At 40.2% G+C, this 24,004-nt stretch overlaps 3 protein-coding genes and 1 long non-coding RNA gene across 4 annotated transcripts; 2 read left to right on the top strand and 2 right to left on the bottom strand.

Annotated features, from left to right (window-relative positions):
- Window positions 1-24: 24 nt before the first annotated feature.
- LOC103452488 (uncharacterized) lies at window positions 25-7,420 on the top strand. The gene is made up of 5 exons (XM_070814701.1): window positions 25-602; window positions 701-738; window positions 5,973-6,249; window positions 6,334-6,620; window positions 6,811-7,420. Exons 1-5 carry the CDS (start codon window positions 249-251, stop codon window positions 7,250-7,252), a joined length of 1,398 nt encoding a protein of 465 aa, XP_070670802.1. The 5' UTR covers window positions 25-248; the 3' UTR covers window positions 7,253-7,420.
- A 61-nt stretch (window positions 7,421-7,481) lies between these two features.
- Window positions 7,482-8,243, bottom strand: LOC139192509 (uncharacterized). The gene is made up of 2 exons (XR_011576710.1): window positions 8,062-8,243; window positions 7,482-7,941 (listed from the first exon to the last, which is right to left on the bottom strand). It is a non-coding gene; the product is annotated as an uncharacterized lncRNA (long non-coding RNA).
- A 2,564-nt stretch (window positions 8,244-10,807) lies between these two features.
- Window positions 10,808-13,174, top strand: LOC103400505 (probable polyol transporter 6). The gene is made up of 3 exons (XM_008339164.4): window positions 10,808-11,212; window positions 11,498-11,999; window positions 12,128-13,174. The coding sequence occupies exons 1-3, from the start codon at window positions 11,023-11,025 to the stop codon at window positions 12,981-12,983; spliced, it is 1,548 nt and encodes a 515-aa protein (XP_008337386.3). The 5' UTR covers window positions 10,808-11,022; the 3' UTR covers window positions 12,984-13,174.
- A 5,936-nt stretch (window positions 13,175-19,110) lies between these two features.
- On the bottom strand, window positions 19,111-19,602 carry LOC139191715 (formin-like protein 1). The gene has a single exon (XM_070812713.1). The coding sequence runs from the start codon at window positions 19,600-19,602 to the stop codon at window positions 19,111-19,113; it is 492 nt and encodes a 163-aa protein (XP_070668814.1).
- Between the last annotated feature and the right edge of the window lie 4,402 nt (window positions 19,603-24,004).

The raw sequence follows: 24,004 nt of genomic DNA on the forward strand, positions 1-24,004 counted from the left end.
TTATTTTTGCTCACCACTTTTTAAGTGATGATAATGCTCATCATTTTATTTATCATCGTTAGATGATTGGAATTTTTTATAGGTCCAAATTTTAGTTATTTGTTTTTTCTTCATATTTTCCAAAAAAAAATCCCATGAGGTTCAACCAACGCCCTTTCACTCCATCGACAAACTCCATTTCCTCGGTGTTTTGTTTATCCAAACACCCCCAAGTCTCTCTCTCTCTGTAGAGACTAGAGAGAGAAAGCATGGTCTCAGCTTCTCTCTCAATTCTCTCCTCCTCCTCCTCGTTTCCCTCCAACTCCGCCACTCACTCCGATGCTTCCTCCACCTCCACCACCTTCAAAGCCAGGCCCTTCGAATCCTCCAAACGGACCCTCAGATTCCCCAAATCCTCAAGGCTCCTTCCTTTCAAGGTCTTCGGCTCTTCCTCTGTCAGCCCAATTGAGGACGGCTCCGCCGAGCAGTTTTTGCAGACCAATTCGATTGCGGATTTCATGAGGTTCAAAAGCGGTGACGATGGCGGCACCGGGGAGCTGCAGACGGCGGTTGTCAGCTACAAAAAGCGGTTCCCTTGGTCGCTTTTGAGGCCGTTTCTTCAGGTATTGTGTGTAAAGTTGGATTCTTTGAGTTGGGTTCTTTTGTTTTGTAAGCGGGCTTGGTTTGTAACTTTTGAGTTTGTTCTTGTTTGGTGTTGTAGGTTGATTTGGTTTCGACAATTCACATCGCGGATAAAGAGTATGTATCTTCGAACAATCGTTGTGATTTTTATTGCTTCTTCGTTTTTAAGTAGTTTTGCAGTTAGCAGAATTGTTTGATTGTTAGTGAAATATATGAACTAAATAAATGCGATGCTAGTTGTTTGAGAGATGAATTTGGGAAGGGTAGCTTTCGTGTAAGTTTTATACGTAACGTTTTCAGGAAAAAGTATTGTACTTTGGATATTAGAGTGCTAATGAATGCAGCACAAAAGTGCAAGAGACTTTCAGAAATGGTGCTAGGAAACTGTCTCAACCAAATTTTATTTAATTTCTATTGAATATTATTGAATATTCTTTAAACCCTAATAGCTGTAAAGCTGTGTTAAGCTAGGGTTTAGTGAGCTGTGTTATTCCCTCTTCGGTGTAAAGCTTGTTAATAGCTGTAAAGCTTGTGTTAGAGAGTGTGGAGGTCATCATACTCTCATGCTTGCTTAGCTGACTTGCTTAGCTGCCATTGTCCCCTACTCTCCTCTCTCTTTCCCGATTATTCTTCTATTTATGCTTAATCTTGTAACTGTTTTCATACAATGAAATATACATTAAGGTTTTCTATATGGTATCAGAGCAGTGATCCCTCGTGGACCTGCATCTGTGTTCTTCCGAAATCCTACCAAATTCAAACCAGTTAAAGCCATTATGGCAACATCATCAGAGAAAGTTTCAAAAAACGAAACTATGGATACCAACCCAATTCAACGTTTGAGCTCAGTGCTCCTAAACGAATTCAACTATCTGCCTTGGTCACGAGCTATTTCTCTCGCTCTTGGAGGACGTGGAAAGCTCCAGTTCATTCAAAAGGATGATATCATGCCCGAAACAACTTCACAAGATTATGCAGCATGGGTGTCCCAAGATCAACTTATCATGTCTTGGCTGTTGAATTCTATGGAACCAAAGATGGCTGAGATTTTCAGTTATTCAGTATCATCTCACCACCTTTGGATTTCTGTACGAGACATGTATGGAGATCTAAACAATGCTGCGCGAGTCTTCCAGCTGAAGAAAGATCTTACAGAATTACAACAGGGAAATCTCTCTTTTGTTCAACATCTTGGCAACTTGAAGGCCAAATGGAATGAATTGGATCTCTACAGACCTCATACCACGGACACAACCATTCTTTTAAAGCGTGCTGAAGAAGACAAAGTGTTCCAGTTGCTTGCCAGCATCGGACCAGAATATGAGGACCTTAAAAGTCATCTCTTGATGACACCTGAACTTCCCACCTTCCAGATGGTCTGCAACGTTATTCAACGCGAAGAAATAAGGAAGAAGGTCATGAATGCAGTCGTTGTCGTTGGAGAATCAGATCTTAGGCCATCAGAAGCAAGAGCCTTCACCTCTTCCAGACCATACAAGGGAAAACGACCAGACTTAAAGTGTTCTCACTGTGTGAAAATAGGTCGTCCAGGCATTGGACACATAAAAGAAAAGTGCTGGATTCTTCATCCAGAACTTAAACTCAAGTTCAATGATGATGGAAGAGCACCAAGAAACCAAATGAAGCCTGCCTACACTCCTCAAGGAAACCTTGTTTGCGACAATATCTCCAAAAATGTGATGAACTCTTCTTCTAGTCGCATTACTCTCATAAATGAATTTGCTAACTTCTTGCAACAGAAACAAGGAACAACAAATCATGAAAATCTTGCAGCCATGCTCGGCAAGTTTGCTGGCTTCCTCGAACAATCAAGCTCAGTGTCACAAAATGATGTGCCAGGTATTGTTGCAACTATTTCCACTGCATTGGATCTTAGTAGTAGCCGTGGTTTTTGGATAGTCGACTCAGGAGCTTCTGATCACATGACTAACGATGCATCTTTACTAAATAATTTTCAAAACTTCTCCACTCCTTCTTTTGTCTCCGTAGCTAATGGCACCAAAGTTCGTATAGTAGGCATAGGAAAACTCAAAATCTTCTCAAGTAAAAAGGAATCCCTTGTCATGCATGTCCCTTCCTTTCCTTTCAAGTTGCTGTCAGTAGGAAGAATAACACAATTGCTAAATTGTCTTGCAATTTTTTCCACTCACTGTGTGATTTTCCAGGACCGAGTTTCGAAGGAAACGATTGGTAAAGGTTTCTTCCTCAATGGACTGTACTATGTCAACTTCTCTTCAAGTTTTCCAAAAGGTTTCTACGTAAACTCAAACACAGTAAACAAGGAGCAGCTGTGGCACATGAGATTAGCTCATCCATCTTCCCATGTTATGTCTTTTATTTTTCCTAGTTTCTGTAAAGAGATTTCAGATTGTGAAGTTTGTCAAAAATCTAAGTCCACCAGGTTACCCTTTCCCCATTCTCTCTCTAGAGCTACCAAAGTTTTTGAAATTGTCCATTCCGACATTTGGGGACCTGCAACCTTAGAGTCTTTTGATGGCTACAGATTCTTTATATCTTTCATTGATGATTTCTCTAGAACTACCTTTGTGTATTTACTTAAATTCAAGCACGAAGCTTTCCAGTGTTTCAAAAATTTTCATAACTTAGTTCAAAATCATTTTAACTCTAATATTGGCATCTTAAGGTCTGATAATGGCTCTGAGTATACTTCCAAAATCATGACAACTTACTTAAGTGAGCATGGAATCTTGCAACAAACTAATTGTGTAGGAACACCACAACAAAATGGCATTTCAGAAAAGAAGAACCGTGATTTGCTTGAGAAAACACGATCACTAATGTTACAAGCAAAAATTCCAAAGAAGTTCTGGTCTCAAGCTATACAAACCGTTGCATACATCATAAATCGACTTCCTAGCAGAATCTTGAAGTTTAAATCTCCTTGTCAAATTCTCAAGGGGAGAGATATTGACATAAGTCATCTCCGTGTGTTTGGATGTGTGTGCTATGTGCATATTCAAACTATTCACCGAGATAAACTTGATCCAAGGGCTATCAAGTGTGCATTCGTAGGCTACTCAACTTCCCAAAAGGGATACAAATGCTATGATTCTAAGACCAGAAAGGTGTTTGTATCCAGGGATGTACGGTTTGATGAGACACACTTCTTCTTTCAGAAGCATGATGATGAACCTCAGGGGGAGCTCTCATATGAAGTGTTTCCCACTCCTCTCGTCCTTGATGATCCAAGGCTGTCAACACCGCACAATGAAGCAATTGAGATAGAGCCAGCCCATGAAAATATGGAAGCAAATAATGAAGAAGTCCTCCACGAAAGGAGAGACCCCCTTGAACAACCTACTCAACCTACTCAACCTACTCCTCCACGAAGGAATCCTTCTCGAAACAGACAACCTCCAGCCAGGCTTGATGATTTTGAAATCTACATGCCTAGATATCCTATTGGACAAATGGTTTACCATAGCAAGACCTCCCCATCTCATGCAGCATTTGTCACTAAGTTATCTCAACACTCGGAGCCTCGATCATTCGAAGAGGCAAACCAATCTCCTGTATGGAGATGTGCTATGCTTGAGGAACTGAAGGCACTCGAAGAAACTAAAACTTGGAGCATTGTTTCTCTGCCAAAAGATCAACGTGTGGTTGGGGCAAGATGGATTTACAAGACAAAATTTAACTCAGATGGAACCATCCAGCGGCACAAGGCAAGGTTAGTTGCAAGGGGCTTCACACAAACCTACGGGGTAGATTACAAAGAAACCTTTGCCCCGGTGGCAAAGATGAACACAGTTAGAGTTCTTCTTTCGGTGGCTATCAATTCACAATGGTCTCTACATCAAATGGATGTAAAAAACGCTTTTCTTCATGGAGAGTTGGAAGAAGAAGTGTACATGCGCCTACCACCTGGTCATGAACGAGAGAAGGAACAAGGAGTAGTATGCAAGCTTCACAAGGCCATCTACGGTCTCAAGCAATCTCCAAGGGCTTGGTACTCAAAACTAAGCTCTGTCCTTATGTCATCCGGTTTTAAACGAAGCAATGCAGATTCTTCAATGTTCACTAGGCTTGGCACACATGGAAGATTGGTGGTACTTGTTTATGTTGATGATCTCATTGTCACCGGAGATAATCCAAAAGAAATCAATGCTCTCAAAGCCACCTTACATTCAACATTCTCAATCAAAGATCTCGGCAGACTTAGATACTTTCTCGGAATCGAAATGGATCAATCTCCAACGGGGTTGTTTCTAAATCAACAAAAGTACGTTCTCGATCTTTTAGAAGAAGCCAATATGATGCATTGCAAACCTGCTAAAACACCTCTACCAACAAATTTCAAGCATGAAACCTCAGGCATCCAGCTTGAAAATGTATCGGAGTATCAAAGGTTGGTAGGAAAACTTATCTATTTGACTATAACTCGACCTGACATTGCTTATGCTGTTAGCTTTGTCAGCCAGTTCATGCATTCTCCCACATCTCATCATCTGCAACTAGTTAAAAGGATCCTTCGATACTTAAAAAGCTCAATGTCTACCGGGATTTTCATGCAAAACAACGGACACTTCACCATTGAAGGATACACAGACTCTGATTGGGCAGGCAACGTCCTCGATCGCAAGTCCACAACTGGTTACTGCACTCTTGTAGGTGGTAACCTCGTCACGTGGAAGAGCAAAAAGCAATCCGTTGTAGCTCGGTCCAGCGCAGAAGCTGAGTACCGTGCAATGGCATCTACTACATGCGAACTAATTTGGCTAAAGAGTTTGCTACATGATCTTGACATCATCTCTTCCAAGCCAATTCTCCTCCACTGTGACAATCAAGCAGCGATGCATATTGCTGCCAACCCCGTCTTTCATGAACGAACAAAGCATATCGAGGTTGACTGTCATTTCGTCCGCAACCAAGTCCAGTCCAAGCTGTTACAAACTGTATTTGTTCGCTCCAGTGATCAACTAGCCGATGTGTTCACCAAGCCCCTTCCTTCTTCTCAACTTGATCGTATTCTCTTCAAGCTTGGATCCAGAAAATCTCTCGATCCAGCTTGAGGGGGAGTATTGAATATTATTGAATATTCTTTAAACCCTAATAGCTGTAAAGCTGTGTTAAGCTAGGGTTTAGTGAGCTGTGTTATTCCCTCTTCGGTGTAAAGCTTGTTAATAGCTGTAAAGCTTGTGTTAGAGAGTGTGGAGGTCATCATACTCTCATGCTTGCTTAGCTGACTTGCTTAGCTGCCATTGTCCCCTACTCTCCTCTCTCTTTCCCGATTATTCTTCTATTTATGCTTAATCTTGTAACTGTTTTCATACAATGAAATATACATTAAGGTTTTCTATAATTTCCAGGTACTTTGAGACCCTCCAAAAGGAACTTGAGTCCTATGATTGTGTCCTGTATGAGATGGTGACTAGCCGGGAGAGTTTAGAGAACAGACGATTCCTTGCTGCCACAAAAAGGCTAAAAGCCAAAGGCTCCCGCTCAAGAGGATTTAACATCCTGGGATGCATTCAGCGACAGATGGCTCGAGTTCTGGTGCTTGATTTCCAATTAGACTGTCTTGATTACGAGTCTGAGAATTGGTACCATGCAGATCTCGACTTCGAGACTTTCAAATTGCTTCAGGTATGTATCTTCTCTTTCCTTTTTGGAGGCCGTAAAATGCTCGAGGATCATTGGTGCATCTGATGCCATTGTCATTTCTTTCAGGAAGAAAAGGGTGAAAGCTTCTTCACGTTTGCGAGAGATATGACTGTTAGATCCACGAAAGCCATGATTCAAACTGTTTCAATTCCAGAAGGCCTTGGTCCCTGGAGATCCAAGCTTTTGTGGGCCGCACGTGTGCTTCCGATGCCACTTGTTGGCCTTCTCATTATCGGAGGTGTTTGTGCAGACGCGGGCAGTCAGCAGTCGGAATTTCCAGAACTAGAAGCCTTGTCTAGGCTTGATTTTGGTGCTGCGATGAAGGTCTTCTTGGCCAAGAGGCTAACATCTGAGTAAATATTTTCCATGAGTTTCGCTTTCCGTCACTTGGTCTGTATGTACGGATTTTCATAACTGATCAAACCAATTGTCAATTGGGTTTTTAATCTCAAGGGGTGCTGTGAATTGGTGCTAAATTTTGAGTAGGAAAGTTGTTAGCGTGCAGGAAACTCAAAACTAACACGCATGTATTACTTGGTTAAGATTCACGCAGGCTACAGCCGATGTAGAAGAGAGCTCTGTGATTATTGGTGAGAGAAACAGAGCTGCCATAGATGCTCTCCGAAAAGCAATCGACAGCGGGAGCAACAAGATTGCAATACTATACGGAGGGGGTCACATGCCAGACCTGGGGAGACGATTGCAAGAGTTGGAGCTCATCCCTACTGAGGCACAATGGGTTTCCGCATGGTCCATAAGGAAGCAGGATCTGGAGAGAAGTTCCCTTCCATTTCTGAAGAAGATGGCGGAAGTGTCAGGTTGGCCCTTGAACCGCTACCAGACTTTGGCATTGCTCATATTTTCCACGGTACTTGCACTGGATCTATGGTTTTGGGAGCTCTTTTTCGGCACCGCTGTGAACTGGACGTACCAACTTGCTTCACAAGTTACTGAATATATCGACAGTGCAGGGATGAACTTGTAGAAATAGTCTCCGAATCCCATTGCCCTGATTCTTTATATGTAAATACAGTAAAAATCTCTGATTGATATACTGTACTGTTTGGCCAGGCCATTACTGTATGTAAAGAGCAAACCTCAGACTGGCCAACTCCAACAAATTTTAACGGAAATTAAGAACAGTTATACATCATTTGCTGTAATTCTTTCGGTTTCGGTCGCGGTTTCAGGTTCACAGTTTCAAGCGCACAAAAAACCATTCTAACCATCCATATCCATTGTTCTTGATGGATTACGAAAATTTACAAACCAGAACCATTGCTGAAATGTAAACACAAAGATCTAGCTTATCATTCATACCCAAAACTCTGATGGAAGCTCATGATCTACTTAAAACGACGAAGACGACACTGAGGCTCTCTTCTTTCTTGGAGCAGCCTCAGTACTTGCGATTCACAAACACCACAGAAAAATTCTTAAACTGGAAAATCACGACCACAATCACATAAAATTAAAAATTCTCGTCGCCGGATGTCCCTTTTTTAAGCTGATTAGTGGAGGCACCGAAGGATGATGACATTTTCGGATGCGGCTGGAAGGGAAGCCGCAGGAGGCGCAGCGGCTCTTCCGGAGGTGAAAGCTCCGCCGCCCGCACCGCACGCACAGCGTGTGGGTCTTGTTCCTCCTCTTCCCGAAGCTCGCCGTGCCTTTGCTCTGTTTTGTTCCACAGAAAAACAGAGGAACATCAAACAAAGTACATCGAAAAGTTTCAATATTTATGGAAAACAAAATAATTTTTATACGTAATATCAAATTAGTAACAGAGAAACTCACCATTTTTGGTAATTGGAGAATTTTGAAGCTTATCGCAGTGGGAGGCTGAGCTATGGAGTTTTGTGCTTCACAGTTCAAAGCTTGGCGGTGAAGTTCGGTTTCTTATGCTTTGAATTTTTGTTTACGAAAATGCCCTCACCGTGATACTAAATTACTTGATGGAATGGCGCGGTTTTAGCATGACAGCATCAGGCAATGCACTGTAAATTTGTTCTTTTCAGTTTGGCTTTAAATTGTCAATTTTGTTCAAATGAAAGGGTTATTTTATATTTATTTTTTATTTATTTTTAATAGATTGAAGCGATTTGTTTTTCAAGTAATTAACATCATTCACACTTGTATTTGAAGTTGAAGTTTTGTGTTATGCTCCTTTTTGTTAATTCTTTATTTATTTATTTATTTTTATTGACCGAGTGACTAGTATTATATATTATTAAATTTTTATCAAGAACGGATGGTTGACATGATGCTGATAGCATGCTAAAAGTAAAATGTATCAACATTTCACAATGGAGATGTATGTCACTACAAATATCGACATCATTAACAAAGGTAGACATCATATACACAGCATTTTCGAAAAAATTCCAAGCAAATGATGGATGTCATAGCACATGGTCCAAATGCTCCAAGCACATGTCGATTCACTCTTTGATTTGAAATACGGAGGAATATTCCTCTACTATTTGTGTTCACACACATATTTTATCTTTATTTACTAGTCAGTCTCGATCGAATTCTGATGCAGGTTGATTTCTTATCACTTTTTCTTCCAAAATCTACATGAGAATATGTTTAAAGGTAGCGCTTTTCACACTATGATTTTCTCTTTCGATTTATTTTCATTATTTCAATTCAACAGCTAAAAAGAAGGCTAAAAAGAAGGCAAGCGGATAAAAGAGAAGTGCATAAATTTTTATCTTTGATAAAACTAATATTCATCACTGAGTGATGGAAGTCTACTGTAAGAGCTTACCACATCATTCTACTTAATGTTACTTGATCATAGATTAGATGATTATATTCTAATGCACTATCATAACCAAATTACAGGTGCGGTAGGCCCTACGGTCACACACTTGTTTAACTTTCATACATAATGAAGTTGGAGTCATAGAATGATAATGGTTTATATGTCATCAAATAACAATATTTTAAAATAATCACGTAATATCAAATAAAAAAAATTAAAATACAGGACATTATTTTATCATCCGGATGACCTCTCTAATGCCAAAATTGGGATTCACAATAATGATCCAGAAAATCTTCTTGGCAATTTTTTTTAAGGGAAAATTAGAACCCCTACAACTTTTTTATATCTTTTTGACTAAACATTTGTGCCTTTTTAAAATTTGATTAAAGTGCTTTGACTAATAGACACCTCACAATTTTCTGTTAAATTAAATTACATATCATTATTGTATTTTCTTAAAATAAAATGTTAATTATTAATTTCTAAATTATCCTCTTATGTTTTTTATGCGTTTTTCCCCTTATTTAGTGGAATATTAGTTATTAACTCTATTATCCCTTTTTCCAATTATAATTTTTTGATCAAAATAATTTTTTTTGTTCTACAAACATTAATATTATCTATTTTTGTCAAATGGTTCGTTTTATTGATTTTTTTTTCCAAATGGTTGGCGATCCAACAAAGCACTGTGTAATTTTTCAAACTATTTTTCTTTGTTTTTTATTTTTTATTTTTTATTTTTACTTATAGTTGTTGACAAACTATTATTAGGTACAACATATTATGTGTATACTGCCGTTAGGTACGTTTTAATTTGTAAAAAACATTGATTGGTACGTTTATTTGCAGTTTTGGTACGTTTGATTTGGTACATATTGTTGATATTGGTACATTACTTTTGATTTTGGTACGTTTGATTTCATACACTTTATTTATTGGTACGTTTATATTGTTGTTAGTCCTATTTTCTCTTAATGTATTGATATAAAAAATTATATTGGTACATTTAATTTCGTGAGATTTAAAAATATTTTCAACCCTTTTGGGAATAAAATATTAAATCGTAGATAATCATTGCTAAATTGTAGGAAGTATTGTGAAAATAAATTGTATTTAACTAGGGTTTTTTTGTTTACAATTATCTCCAAAGGGGGAGAAGGTAATCAAAATGCTAGATTATAGGAAGTTTGGTTCAATATGCTGTGCACTTTTTTGGCATGAGATTAAGAAATATGGAGTAGTGGCAGGTCATGTAATTTTGGTATAAAAAATGATTAATTCTAATATATGTGGCAACAAAATGATGAGAAGAAGAGTTTAATCAAATCTCTAAAAGGTATAGATGTTTAGTTTATAAAATTCAAAAATAAAGCACCTATATCAAAACGTCTATTTTTTTAATTTGTTATATTATCTATAAAATATGAAACAAAACACATATGCTTAATCTTAAATTTGTTACATTATCTGTGAGATATGAAACAAAACGCATACTGTATTTGCTGCGTGGCTGTGCTGGCTTGGTCCAACTCGAGGAAGCAGAGTCTATTCGTTTCAGACCCGCCATTTTGGCAGCACACGGTACAGGCGTGTGGAGACAGCGTGTCCAGTCCCACTTTCACAAAAGCACCTCTTTTCAAAAGCACTTATTATCATTCCTTTTCTAATATTACCATTTTACTATTAGGTTAGAGTAAATATAGTAAATATGATAGCAAATTCGTTAGCTGATTTACGACATATTTAACTCGACTTTGTGTCTAATTCTCTAATTTTGCCTATATGTGGCTGTGGAGATTTGTTACGTTGTTTGGAATATCAGAATCCGTCGAGCATCTTCTTTGTAATTTTTTTCTGACATAAAAAACAAACAAAAAAAAAAATGTTGTCTTTTACCTTAATACCGTATATAAAAAATTCCATACACATCCCCTTATTCAAACGTGTATATCTTCTTCCAAATTAGATTGGCATTTGCTCCTGCTATGGAGCCAAGTAAGAAGGACCACCTCCATCCTCTGCTTGCTGATGATTCAGAATCTTCATCGCAGGCAGATCATCGATGTCAACCCGAAAAGCCGAAAGCACCGGAAGTTCATACGCAGCCCGGTCTCAACAAATATGCTCTTGCCGGTGCTATATTGGCTTCCACAAACTCTGTTCTATTGGGCTATGGTAACTAGTTACCCTCAATTCCTTAAAAATTTCCTCTAAATTTGAAAATACCACCGTATTTTTTCCTACGTAATCATGGAAATGATTATCAAACAAATACAATTTAACACATTTGTAGAAGTTTTTTTTTTCGTGTTTTTATGATTTATTTTTGTACATGTCAAATTGTGATTTGTAGGAATGATAACAAAAAATGCGCTTTGAATTATGTTACACAAAATTAATAACTAAAGGATGATTATATTTAGGGTTTTTGTTGTTTGCTAAGGACTTTTCTGTTTGTAGATATTGGGGTGATGAGTGGAGCTTCTCTTTTTATCAGAGAGGACTTCAACCTTTCATCAACGCAAGTAGAAATCTTGGTTGGTTCTCTAAATGTATGTTCATTGATCGGATCACTTGCCTCCGGCAAGACGTCGGATATTATCGGCAGGCGTTACACTATAGTCCTGGCTGCGTTAACATTTTTAATAGGTGCACTTCTAACGGGACTAGCACCATCCTTCCCATTTCTCTTAGCCGGTAGACTTGTGGCCGGAATCGGAGTAGGCTACTCCCTCATGATTGCCCCAGTTTACGTAGCCGAGCTCTCGCCAGCCCTCACCCGAGGGTTTCTCACCTCTCTCCCGGAGGTGTTCATCAACGGCGGAATACTGCTCGGGTATATCTCCAACTATGCTTTATCAGGCATCCCACAAAACATGAATTGGAGACTTATGCTTGGACTTGCAGCTTTGCCTGCTATTGCTGTTGCATTGGGTGTGCTAGCAATGCCTGAGTCCCCTAGGTATTTTCTTAGTGAATATGTTTCTTTTTTTTTTTTTTTTGAGTACAATATGTTTCGTATTTTTAAACCTTGATAGTTCCACTGGTATACTTCTATTTTTTGATACAACGATATTTTACTCTGCATAGATGGTTGGTCATGAAAGGCCGGCTTGACGAAGCGACGCAGGTTTTGATAAGAACATCTGAAACCAAAGAGGAAGCTGAATTGAGGCTCAAAGAGATAGCAAAAGCTGCCTCGTTGTTGCATGCTAGTACCTCTTCAAACAACTGGCATGGACAAGGGGTGTGGAGAGAGTTACTAGTGAGGCCCACGAAGCCGATCCGCCGCATTCTAATAGCTGCCATCGGAGTCAACTTCTTCATGCAAGCCTCAGGCAATGACGCGGTCGTGTACTATAGCCCAGAGGTATTCCGAGAGGCCGGAATTCACAACAAGAGGCATCTTGTGGGTGTCACAATCCTCATGGGCATTGCCAAGACTTTCTTTGTTTTGGTTTCGGCACTCTTCCTGGACCGGCACGGACGACGACCCCTTTTGCTGTTAGGCTCTTTCGGCATGGCGATCTCATTGGCGGCTTTGGGATTTGGGTCCAAGTTTCTTGAGTACTCGAGTGAGAGGCCTGAATGGGCTATTGCGCTTTGTGTGGTGGCTGTTTGTTCTGCGGCTTCTTTCTTCTCGATTGGCCTTGGGCCCATCACATGGGTATATTCGTCAGAAATATTTCCCATGAGGTTAAGGGCCCAAGGTTCGAGCTTGGCCATCGGAGTGAACAGATTGGTGAGTGGGTTAGTGGCCATGACATTTCTGAGCATTTCTAGGGAGATTACATTCGGAGGGATGTTTTTTGCGCTTGCAGGAGTAATGTTGGTTGGCACTATTTTCTTTTACTTCAATTTGCCAGAAACCAAAGGGAAGAGCTTAGAAGAAATTGGGGCTCTATTTGAGGACGAGAGGGACGAGCATCAAATGCTTCTTTCTTAGCTGCAAAAACTGTTCACATTGACTGCGGGGGATTAGCTCAAGCTGTGAAAGTGAGTTGGAAAATGAGTTAGGATAAAATTAGATTAACCGCTTGATTTTTTTTTTCTCATTGTAATAGGAAAAAAAAATGTATAAACTGCATATTCAACTTTTCCAATGGGCAATTAGTTCTCAAGGCATCTACTGTCAAATGGGTTGCAAAAATGATGTGTTATTTGGATACCAACTCTTATTTTCTTGAACTATTTTATATTCAGCATTTAGTTGTGTTACTTGGATACTACTTTCTCAAATTCAAATCCCAAAATTACTAAGTAGTTAATAGTATTATATATGTTTATACCATATTTAGTGCCTCGTATTTAGATCTCGTACAAATACTCGAGGGACATAAATGTAATTATGTGATAAAGGAAGGGGCAAATATGTAATAAGTGATGAGTCCTTATTCTATAAAAGGATCCCTCACCCTCACAATTAGGGGGATCATTTCTGAGGCCATTTCTGAAGCCTCTCTCACCCTCTCAACGCTCTCACTCTCAGAGCTCTCTCTCTCCCTCACTTCTCAGAGAAATATAATACAATCAGTGTGGACGTAGCCCAAACCTTGGGGTGAACCACGATACATCTTGTGTCATTTACATTTCATGCAGATTCACGGTCGGATTTATGTTGTACCAAGACCATCCGGTTTTGTGCATCAACACCAAAGCTTCACCTATCAAGCTTCAACCCCAAAACTTCACCTACAATACAAAATTTCAACACCAAAACATATAAAAGCTTCACACACTCTTCATCAAGATAGTGTGAAGCAAAATCAATTCATGGTGCCCAACAAAGCTTCAACCTCAAAGCTTCACCTACAAAGCTTCAACACCAAAGCTTTTAAATATATATATTATTTTTAATTTTTATTTTTTCGAAAATTCGAAAATTCAAAAATCCGGAAATTTGAAAAATCAAAAAAAAAAAAAAAATGCCTAGGCCTCATCTTCTTTGGGTCTAACAACTTTCATAACAAATATATATGAAGAATGAGTTTTGGGCTACCACTTAGAAAGAAAATGCCTCATTCGTCAACTCCCTCGACCAGAGACTTGGGGGACTCCTACCATATGTTACTGCACCTTGATACTCGGAAGTCTCACGACCACTCAGTGACTTGGATTTTTCAAGTCTCCAAATGAGAAGTTTTCCTCACTCGGGAAATTAAGGGAGCACTACCTCAACCTACATGCTTCACTCACAAAGTTTCAACATACAAGCTTCAACAAAAGGAAAAATTCAAAGAACTTAGTGAAGAAGGCCTTGGTGTATTTAACACAATACGTTGAAATGAAGCAAATCTTGTTTATTGATATTTCCGATAAGTTACAAATATGTACATATACATGAATCAAAATAAACAAACAAGAGGGAGCCTTCATAAAGGTTGCTCAGGGGAAGTCTCAGCAGTCGGTAAAGCCCCAGAAAGAGAAAGCACCGGAGGGTGGTTATCCGGAGCCTCAGTATTGGACAGAACCCCAGAAGGAGGAGGCATCGGAGGTTGATCATTTGGAGCTTCATTACGCGGTACAGCCCCAGAAGACGACGGTAATAAATGCCTTTGGAACAAACCCACAAACCGCTGATGGTCAAGTAAAACCTGACCATCAGATTCCTTCATCTGGTCAAGCTTCCTCTTCATATTTGTAGCATAGTCATGTGCAAGCCGGTGCAACTGTTTATTCTCATGCTTGAGCCCTCTAATCTCCTGTTTGAGACTCATCACTTCAGCAGCCAATGATTCAACTTGGCGGGTTCTAGCTAATAGGCGTTGGGCCATATTAGACACAAAACCTGCACACTGAACACTAAGAGCCAGAGAATCCTTAACAGCCAACTCATCAGACCGTTTGGAAAGTAACCTGTTATCTTTGGGAGTGAGAAGGTTCCTGGCCACCACCGCAGCGGTCATATCATTCTTCATCACAGAATCCCCAACGGTAAGAGGACCAGTAGGGGATATGAAGGATGGGCGCCATATGTTGTCTGGAGAAGGCGTGGATGTCTCTTCTCCAAGGTTCAAGTCAAATCGATGGTCGGATGGGCCAAACATTTTCAAAGGTGTTGAAGAAGGAAGAGGTTAGACAAATCAAGATCTTAGAAGTGCAAGAAGGGAGCTTCTACTGGTGGAGATTCAAGTGTGTTGTGGAACTTAATGCCAACCTCTATAAAAATCTGCACTTGACAGAGCTTCAAGAATCGAAGAAGCGTTTGCTTTCTCGAAAGCTGAGCTGCTCAGAGACCACGAGGGCCGATCTCAGAAATCGAAGAAGCACCTGCTTTTTCAGCCTCGTCAGCACCTGTCACATGCACACTCAGCTTTACGGAAATTACGGGCAATCTGTCGAAGATTTCTGGTGAAGTAGAAATCACGTGAATCTTACTGTTCAATCACTACTCTCCACACGCACCATCAACTCCTCGGGTACCATATATAACTTTGCCAAAGATCTCTGACAAAGTTTAGGCACGAGAATTTCGAAGTTCCAGCTACCCTATTATTACCCACAAGGGTAAAGGAACAGCACTACTGCTTGACAACTGGAAAGTCCTTATGTGTGTCGACCTCCGTGTTCTGTGGCAAGACAGGCTGGCAAGAACGTCCAACCTTTACTCACATTCGAGAAAAGACTCTCAACATAATTACTTTCTCAAAAACCGAAGCGGCACCGCTTTCCGAATCTCGAGAGCCAGATCCTCGACGGGATTGCTTGTTCGAAAACCGAAGAGGCACAGCTCTCAGAACTTCGAGAGCCAGATTTCCTTAGATAAAGCTTGTCTGTAATCTTCACACGCAACATCAGCTTTCCAGATACCACATACCACTTTTTCAAAGTGCTCTGACAAAGTTAAAACATGTGAAGCTGGCAGCTCCCACTACATTGCTATGACCAAGAAGGGTAAAGGAATAGCATTACTACTTGTTATTGGGAAATCCCTATATACATCGACCTCCCTCCTCAACGGACAGGCAAACCTGCAAAAATGCTCAACATTTTCTCGCATTCGAGAATGCACCCTCAACATAACCTCTCGAAATACTCAGCTTTATTTCCCCCCGATAATACCTCAGCAAATAAGCCACACCAAGAACAAGAGTATCTCATATCATCAGGGTCGAAAGCAAGAGTATCCCATATCATGCTTTCTCCCTGTCCTTGTCTTCATCCTTGTCCACACCTGCAGGACAAAGAGAAAGAGAGCAGTCAGTCGGAACCTGAAATCAAACCTCCAATCTGGAACTGACTGCCTGAGACCTTTGCCTGGTTGCTTACTTAGCATTGCTCTCAAGAACTCATCATCAACTGCTGTCAAGGTCATGAATTCCATCGGCACATACCTCATGACAGTTGATCAGATATTGGCTCTTTACACTGAAGCTGCCAAGCGTGGATGAGTCACTATGAAGGAATGTTCTGAATGACCATTTAAATGAAAAGGTTGTACACCACTTCTGCCATGCAAAAGATTGAAGCAGAAGGTTCAACGATGAGCTGAAACAGATCACTACAGCACAACACATTTCCATACCACATTCACTATTCCGTCAACAGCAAAAGTATCCTATATCATCAAGGTCGAACGTACTCTAGATTTGATGGACTTGTTTTGACCCTCAAATTCTTGAGTCGGCCTTATACTCTGAAGGGAACCAGAAAACCCTCCAGCACAGTTCAAGAATAAGCCTGTGGAAAGTTACTTCTTCAAAAGCAAAAGTATCTCATATCATCTCTTCTCCATTTGCTTCTCTTTATCCTGGCAGCTGAATGAGAGACAAGGAGAAGGAGAACAATCAACCGGAAGCCGAAGTCGAACCTCCGATCCTGGGTTGCTTGCTTGGAAGTTTGACTGCTTACCTTGTCTGTCACCTCTTTAGGCAGATCTCCTAGCTCGGCGACTTGAGGGACTCCTACTATAGGGTTTGTATCGCACTTGACCAAGCCCGAAACTACAAGTAAGCTTCAAGTGAAATTGATACATTACCTTGTGCATCTTCATCGGTTAAAGATACCACCCATGGATGGAGGAAAAGTACTTCCAGAGAAGATGCCACATCTACATATAAGACAGATAAGGCACGTGAAAATGATACCACACTTCAGTACTTAGAAGTTTCGTGATTACTCAATGGCTTGGATCTTGCAAGTCCCCAACCGAGAAGCTTCCCTCACTCGGGAACTTAGGGGAGCACTGTTTGTACCATACTTGACCAATCCCGAAACTACTGAGCACCGGTCAACGTTATACCGTCAAGGACCTAGAAGAGCTTCCCTTCAACCAGGAGGCCAATCACAATGCGACACGTGTCGACATCAGAAGCCAATCACAGCGCGACACGTGTCAACATCAGAAGCCAATCACAACACGACACGTGTCAATGTTAGAACAAAACTAGAAACTCTCTTCTATAAATAGGGATCATTCTCCCACAATAATCTGTACTGTCATTTTGTACTCAACTATTCACTAGAACTCACAAAATAAGAGCTTGAACCTATGTATTTGTGTAAACCCTTCACAATTAATGAGAACTCCTCTACTCCGTGGACGTAGCCGATCTGGGTGAACCACGTACATCTTGTGTTTGCTTCCCTGTCCCTATTCATTTACGTACTTATCTTCACTAGTGATCGAAGTAACCAAGCGAAGGTCACAAACTTGACACTTTCTGTTGTACCAAAGTCCTCGTTGATTTTGTGCATCAACATTTGGCGCCTTCTGTGGGAAACGACATGAAAAGCTGTGTTGGTTCTCTTTCATTTTTTCACCTCGGCCGTGGATCTGCAAAATTTGACAAAACCCAGAAAGAAAAAAACCACAACAAAGTCTCCCCGAAATCCAAAACACCTACGGATCTCCATTCCCATTTACCAAACAAATCAAAACACTCAAATCTCATTTCAACATTTGGTGTATAGCTGTATTCAAACGCAAACAAAATCTCCCCAAAGAGCCTCCCTCTATAGTAGAAGCAGATCTCCAAATTTACCATTTATAACCAAAACCCAAAAAAAAACTATACCACTTTAAATCTGCTCCAGAGTGAAATTACTCAGATGCCACCCAACCTGCCCAAATCCTCAGTATTGAACCATCGTGTCCACATCGCCACCTCGGCGACATCGAACACGGCGTCGTCACAATACCAAAACCAAAAAGGAGGAGGATCTGCTTTCTCTTGTGAATGATGGAGCGGCGCTCATGCCCACCGTGTGGTTGGTGGACCATATGGTCGATGGTGCAGCGCTTCGACAACCCGCAGGCGTACAAACATTTTGTCAAGAGCTGCCACGTCATCGAGGGCAGCGGTGATGTGGGGACGCTGCAGGAGGTGCAGGTGAAATACACGGAGTAGTCACCGAGTCAACCAAGATCCTCTCGGGTCGGATCGACGACCTCCAGTCATTTCGGGTCTGATCGACGACAGCGGCTTGGGCTGCACCAGTTCACACACAAGTTCTCTGACCTGAAGGCCATGCGCAACGCACGTGACCTCTTCCTCTCTATCCTGAGACCCGACCTTTTCCTCTTCAACATCATCATTCGAGGCTCCACCGTCAATGCCGCACCTTCCTCTGCGATTTCTCTCTACACTCATTTGCGGAAAAATACTAATGTTGATGGGTTTTGAGAGAGACATATCGCTTTGCTGATGGGTTTTGAGAGAGACAGGTCGCTTGGCTGCACGCCCATGCAATCCTGCTGCAGGCCCATATTCTTCAACCACCAGCTGGCCTTGGCCCTTCTGTCTATAGAGGTCCCACATTCAGATGGAGATCTTTCAGCTATTGCATTTCTCCAGACAGCTCTCTCCAGATCTCACAGATTTTACAGCTGGAGTACACCAGCTAGTGTCCAGACGTAGTGGAAAGAAAAAGAAAAAAGAAAAAAAAAATGAATGACCCAAGTTGGAGTACACCAACTTCTCGACATTTTATCACTCTTGGAGTTTGGAGCAGGTGGAGACGGGACCCAAGGTGGTGAAGGGGACCCTGCCGACAAAAATATTAGAGAAGAGAGCACATGGGAAATAAACAAAAGCAACAAAAGTGTAGAGAAAAAGCAATGCAACACTTTCTTAAGCTTGAAGTCTTATAATCTTTTCTTCAGCCAATTTCATGAACATGTTCATCGACTCTGAGAATTTCCGGCTGCTGCCATCTGACATCGTCGTCTCATTTAATTGCACAACCTCCATAATGTTGCTAATTCCTTTAGAAAGCTTGGAAACATCACTGCTAAGCACTTCAGAATCCATGACAACGGCTTTCTTCACATTACCGAGGTCTGAACTGAGAGCTGAAACAACTTGCAAGCCAAGCCTCCTGCACTTGACATCATCACTCAAAGTTGGGTTTGAAGTTTGATTGCCACCGTTGAGACGAGCACCTTCTGTCCTTATGATTTCTTGTACGAAAAAATGCAATAGTGTGGTTTTCCCATCTGCCCCCTTGACGTCAACCAGCTTGAGGAGTGTGTCCAGTTTGAAGGCTTGGGCATGACCACGATTTGTCCCAACATTCATTCGGTTTCCACTCTTCAAAACAGCTTCCAGAAGCTTCAAGAACATCCTACTATTTCTCAATTCTTCACAGGCAGCCTAAGTAACGAATAGCCATGGGTGGTGTTGCCATACATTGTTTGCCTTCACCATCAACAGCTAAAATGAAAAGAAAAAACAACGGATGTCTGGAGAAAGCAAAAGCAAAAATAAAACGCAATGGAAAGGAAAAGGAAAAGCAAGTCTGCAATGAGGTGGAGAGACAGAGAGAGGCGTAGTGGGAAACATAAACCAAAGCAAAAGTAAAGCAGAAAGTAAAAGAGAAAGCAAAAGAGAAAAGCAAAAGATTTTCCTATTATTATGATTCCTTCTGTCTGTCAGGTGAAGATACAGAGAGAGGAAAAAAAAAACACTGCAAAAAACAAGGAATAAACACCCCACTCGAATAATGTAATTTATTTTTATTATCTTTCGAAGACATCTATATAAACCCTATCAGAGGGTAAAAAAAAATAAAAAATAAAAAAATAAAATAAAAAAACGGAAAAGCCCATAATTAATGGGCTGGCATGTTGTGGAGGGCGATGGCCCATAAGCCCAAAAAAGCTCCAATCAGGCGATCAAAAGTACGCTCAGTACTCAAATTATTCGGCAACTTGCCGCTATTACCACCAACCAAGCGATCAAAAGTACGCCCCGTACTCCACAATTATTCGGCAACCTACCGCTATTATCACCAACGAGGTGATCAAAAGTACGCCCAGTACTTCCAAAATTATTCGGCAACCCGTCGCTATTATCACCAACCAGATGACCAAAAGTACGCCTAGTACTCCAAAAATATTCGGCAACCTGTCGCTATTACCACCAACCAGGTGATGAAAAGTACAACCCGTACTCTAAAATCATTTGGCAACTAGCCATTCATGCCACCAACCAGGTGATGAAATGTACAACCCGTACTCTAATATCATTTGGCAACTAGCTATTCATACCACAAACCAGGTGATGAAATGTACAACCCGTACTCTCCTTCATGCCACCAACCAGGTGATCAAAAGTACGCCCAGTACTTCAAATCATACATGAGCATTACTCATGTCATTCATACATAAACATTCATGAGCATCACTCATGACAATCATACATTAACATTCATGAGCATCACTCATGATAACATACATGAACATCACTCATGTCAAACAGCTTCAAAAGATTCATTTACATAGCTTTAACTTCAATGCTTCACTTGCAAAGCTTCACTTGCAAAACTTCACCTACAAAGCTTCAGTGCAGGGTATACAAATACCGCCTCCGAACAACCGCCACTTCGGCCCATACATGGATTCAATTTGAAGTCTCCAGCCAACAGACTCTATTGACCGAAGACTTGAGGGACTACATTATGTACCATATATTGGGCCTCAATTGGGCCTCAACTGGGTCTCATGAAAAATACTTGGGGGACTTAGCCCATTACTTATGTATTGAGGAGCGAGCTCTTATTCTATAAAATGGACTTCCTCACTTTCATTAGAGAGCACCCATTATTCATGTACTGAGGAACAAGCCCTTATTTTATAAAAGGGACTCCTTCACCACCATTAGAGGGCATCGCCGCCTACTGAGCAACCGACTCGCCGCGAGCATCAACTCTATCCCATCATTTATGTATTGAGGAACGAGCCCTTATTCTATAAAAGGGACTCCCTCACCATCATTAGAGAGTATCAACTCTAGCCCATCATTCATTTATTGAGGAGCAAGCCCTTATTTTATAAAATGGACTCCCTCACCTTCAAACGTAGCAAGCTGAGCCAACCAAGGCAACATAAGCCACGAGCCGAGCAGCGTGTGCTACTTCTGGATGAGCATCATTTCACTTTGAGCACCGCCTCGTATCGGGCATCAGTTCAAGACAACGTCTAGTTACTTCGGCCCACACATGGACTGAATTTCAAGTCTCCAGCCAAAAGACTCTCTTGATTGAAGACTTGGGGGACTACTGTTTATACCATATTTAGGGCCTCGTATTTAGATCTCGTACAAATACTCGAGGGACATAAATGTAATTATGTGATAAAGGAAGGGGCAAATATGTAATAAGTGAGGAGTCATTATTCTATAAAAGGACCTCTCACCCTCACAATTAGGGGGATCATTTCTGAGGCCATTTCTGAAGCCTCTCTCACCCTCTCAACGCTCTCACTCTCAGAGCTCTCTCTCTCCCTCATTTCTCAGAGAAATATAATACAATCAGTGTGGACGTAGCCCAAACCTTGGGGTGAACCACGATACATCTTGTGTCATTTACATTTCATGCAGATTCACGGTCGGATTTATGTTGTACCAAGACCATCCGGTTTTGTGCATCAACAATATACACTAAGAGGGAGATACTTGCACAACATGTCTCATCATCAGTTCTTCGCTCCTTTAGAAACAATTTAGAAGTGATTAAGAGATAGTCAAAATTACTTTATAATATTTTACAAAACTTTTAAATGCTTTAAATGAGAACATAATCACGTAAAGTGGTTCTTTGTCCAAAAAATATCACGTAAATTAACTTTGCAGAAAAGTGCTTCTTCCTATAAGTAACTTTTTTTTAATATCCTATAAGTAATCTTATTTCTTTAAATAATAACAAACAAGTAAAACGCTCTCAAAATTTCTTTACAAAAAAAAGAAAATTGAACCCTTAAACTTAATAGATGACGTTCTTCTTGAAGAATGCACTCTTTCTTGCTATTCCAATGAAACTGATATCATTTTTCCCAAAAAAAAAAAAGGTAAAAGAAATAAGAAGTCTTTATGAAAGAAGTTGAACTATATTCCTTATTTCCTAAAAAGAGCTTTTTGTTTGTTTTTCTCCTTTTCTTTTTATCAAATCTTTAATAGGAAACCGAATGAAATGAGATCAACCCAAAGAAAATTGAACGATATAGTAAGCCCACATGGGATATGGGATTGGGCATCGTGGCTGTGTTGCGCCGATGTTTCATTCTTTTCAATTGGGCTCGGGCCCATAACATGGGTAAATACCCATCTTGGTGAGCGGGTGGTGTCGATGACAATTCTAACTATCTCTAACAATATAACACTTGGTGTAATGTTTTTCGTGCTGGCGGGAACAATGGTGGTTGGAATGGTGTTCTTTTACTTCTTTCTGCCGGAGACAATAGGCAAGACATTAGAAGAAATGGGGACGATTTTTTAAGACAAAGATACAACAAATGTGAATAGGGTGAGGGAAATGAGAGAGATGTAGTGAGTGTTGCTTCTATTTTGACTCTTACTATCAATTAAAATATAAGATTTGTTATACATCGTTGTATAAAGAAAAATTCAAGTTTATTTCACACGGCTTGTTTTAGGTTCGATTTCTGGCGCTGGTGAATTACACCATGATGGCTAAGGGTAGACTAAAGTGCCTCTATGAATCTTCCCGGTCACCAAAAGAGTTTTTAAAAAAATGTTATTTAGACTATTGAGATTGTGTTTTAATCGTGTTACTAGATATCAACTTGAAAAAACCAACAATTAGAAGTTGCTTATAAATAGGAATGAAGGGTGGTGGATAAATTCATAACGACATGACATAATAACATGGTCATTATTTTAGAGAGACACGTTAACGGTCCATAACAAAACCACACCAATAGTGTGGGATTTATACTAAAGTCGCTGAGTAACTTGAAGTAAAACCACACAATATAAATCACGTATAATTCTTGTATTCTTCAACAAAAATGAATAATAAACAATTCGTGCACGATGCACGAAAATTGGTGGTCAATGGAGATTGTTAATTAAGTATATCAGATTAGATTAGAACACACCAATCTCCAATATTAAACTACTTACAATTGTATAACCAGTCTGTTCACAAGTAAAAAAAGAAGAAAAGAATAAAGAAGTTGGACAAAGACAAGAGGATGACAAACAACTAAGACAAAAAAGGTTGTTCTTCACGGGTGGATAAAAATTAAAAACCCCGTGCTTGCACACGCAACTGTAACCATGCAAAATGAGTTTGATTGATTTGAGTTACTCGACATGGTAAAAATTCCTAGCAACTTTCATGAACTTTGTTTCTTTGCCATCTTGTTGTGCCTATATTTGGGTCCAAATCTTTCTTTTCTGTGATTAATTTTGAAATGCCTGTCCATATTTACCAATCAGTGCCCAACAATCCATATCTTGAATGGGATGCGTTTGCCGAATTGCCAAATTTGTAACTTGGAACAATTAGCATCGATGTGAAGACCAACATTAATTGTTCATTGCCGAAAAAAGATCAACACTGTTTAGGGTTGAGCTGCTTTATGAATTAATTAAAATTAAACAGAGGTACGAATTAACTTTAACGATTGATCATCTTTTTTCAAGTTCAAATTAACGGAATTAGACAGACGTAAGTCAGTATTAGCCAAAGTGTTGCTTGTTTTTATAAATACTATACACATAA

Source organism: Malus domestica, chromosome 15 (assembly GCF_042453785.1).
Source record: "Malus domestica chromosome 15, GDT2T_hap1".
Classification (NCBI taxonomy): domain Eukaryota; kingdom Viridiplantae; phylum Streptophyta; class Magnoliopsida; order Rosales; family Rosaceae; genus Malus; species Malus domestica.

Bases quoted from the DNA above. Each gene is read 5' to 3' on its own strand.
- LOC103452488 (XM_070814701.1), top strand. From the start codon at position 249: ATGGTCTCAGCTTCTCTCTCAATTCTCTCCTCCTCCTCCTCGTTTCCC. The intron at 603-700 runs GTATTGTGTGTA...TTGGTGTTGTAG, and splicing joins TTTTGAGGCCGTTTCTTCAG to GTTGATTTGGTTTCGACAAT. The intron at 6,250-6,333 runs GTATGTATCTTC...CATTTCTTTCAG, and splicing joins AGACTTTCAAATTGCTTCAG to GAAGAAAAGGGTGAAAGCTT.
- LOC103400505 (XM_008339164.4), top strand. From the start codon at position 11,023: ATGGAGCCAAGTAAGAAGGACCACCTCCATCCTCTGCTTGCTGATGAT. The intron at 11,213-11,497 runs GTAACTAGTTAC...TTCTGTTTGTAG, and splicing joins CTCTGTTCTATTGGGCTATG to ATATTGGGGTGATGAGTGGA. The intron at 12,000-12,127 runs GTATTTTCTTAG...TACTCTGCATAG, and splicing joins GCAATGCCTGAGTCCCCTAG to ATGGTTGGTCATGAAAGGCC.
- LOC139191715 (XM_070812713.1), bottom strand. From the start codon at position 19,602: ATGTTCTTGAAGCTTCTGGAAGCTGTTTTGAAGAGTGGAAACCGAATG.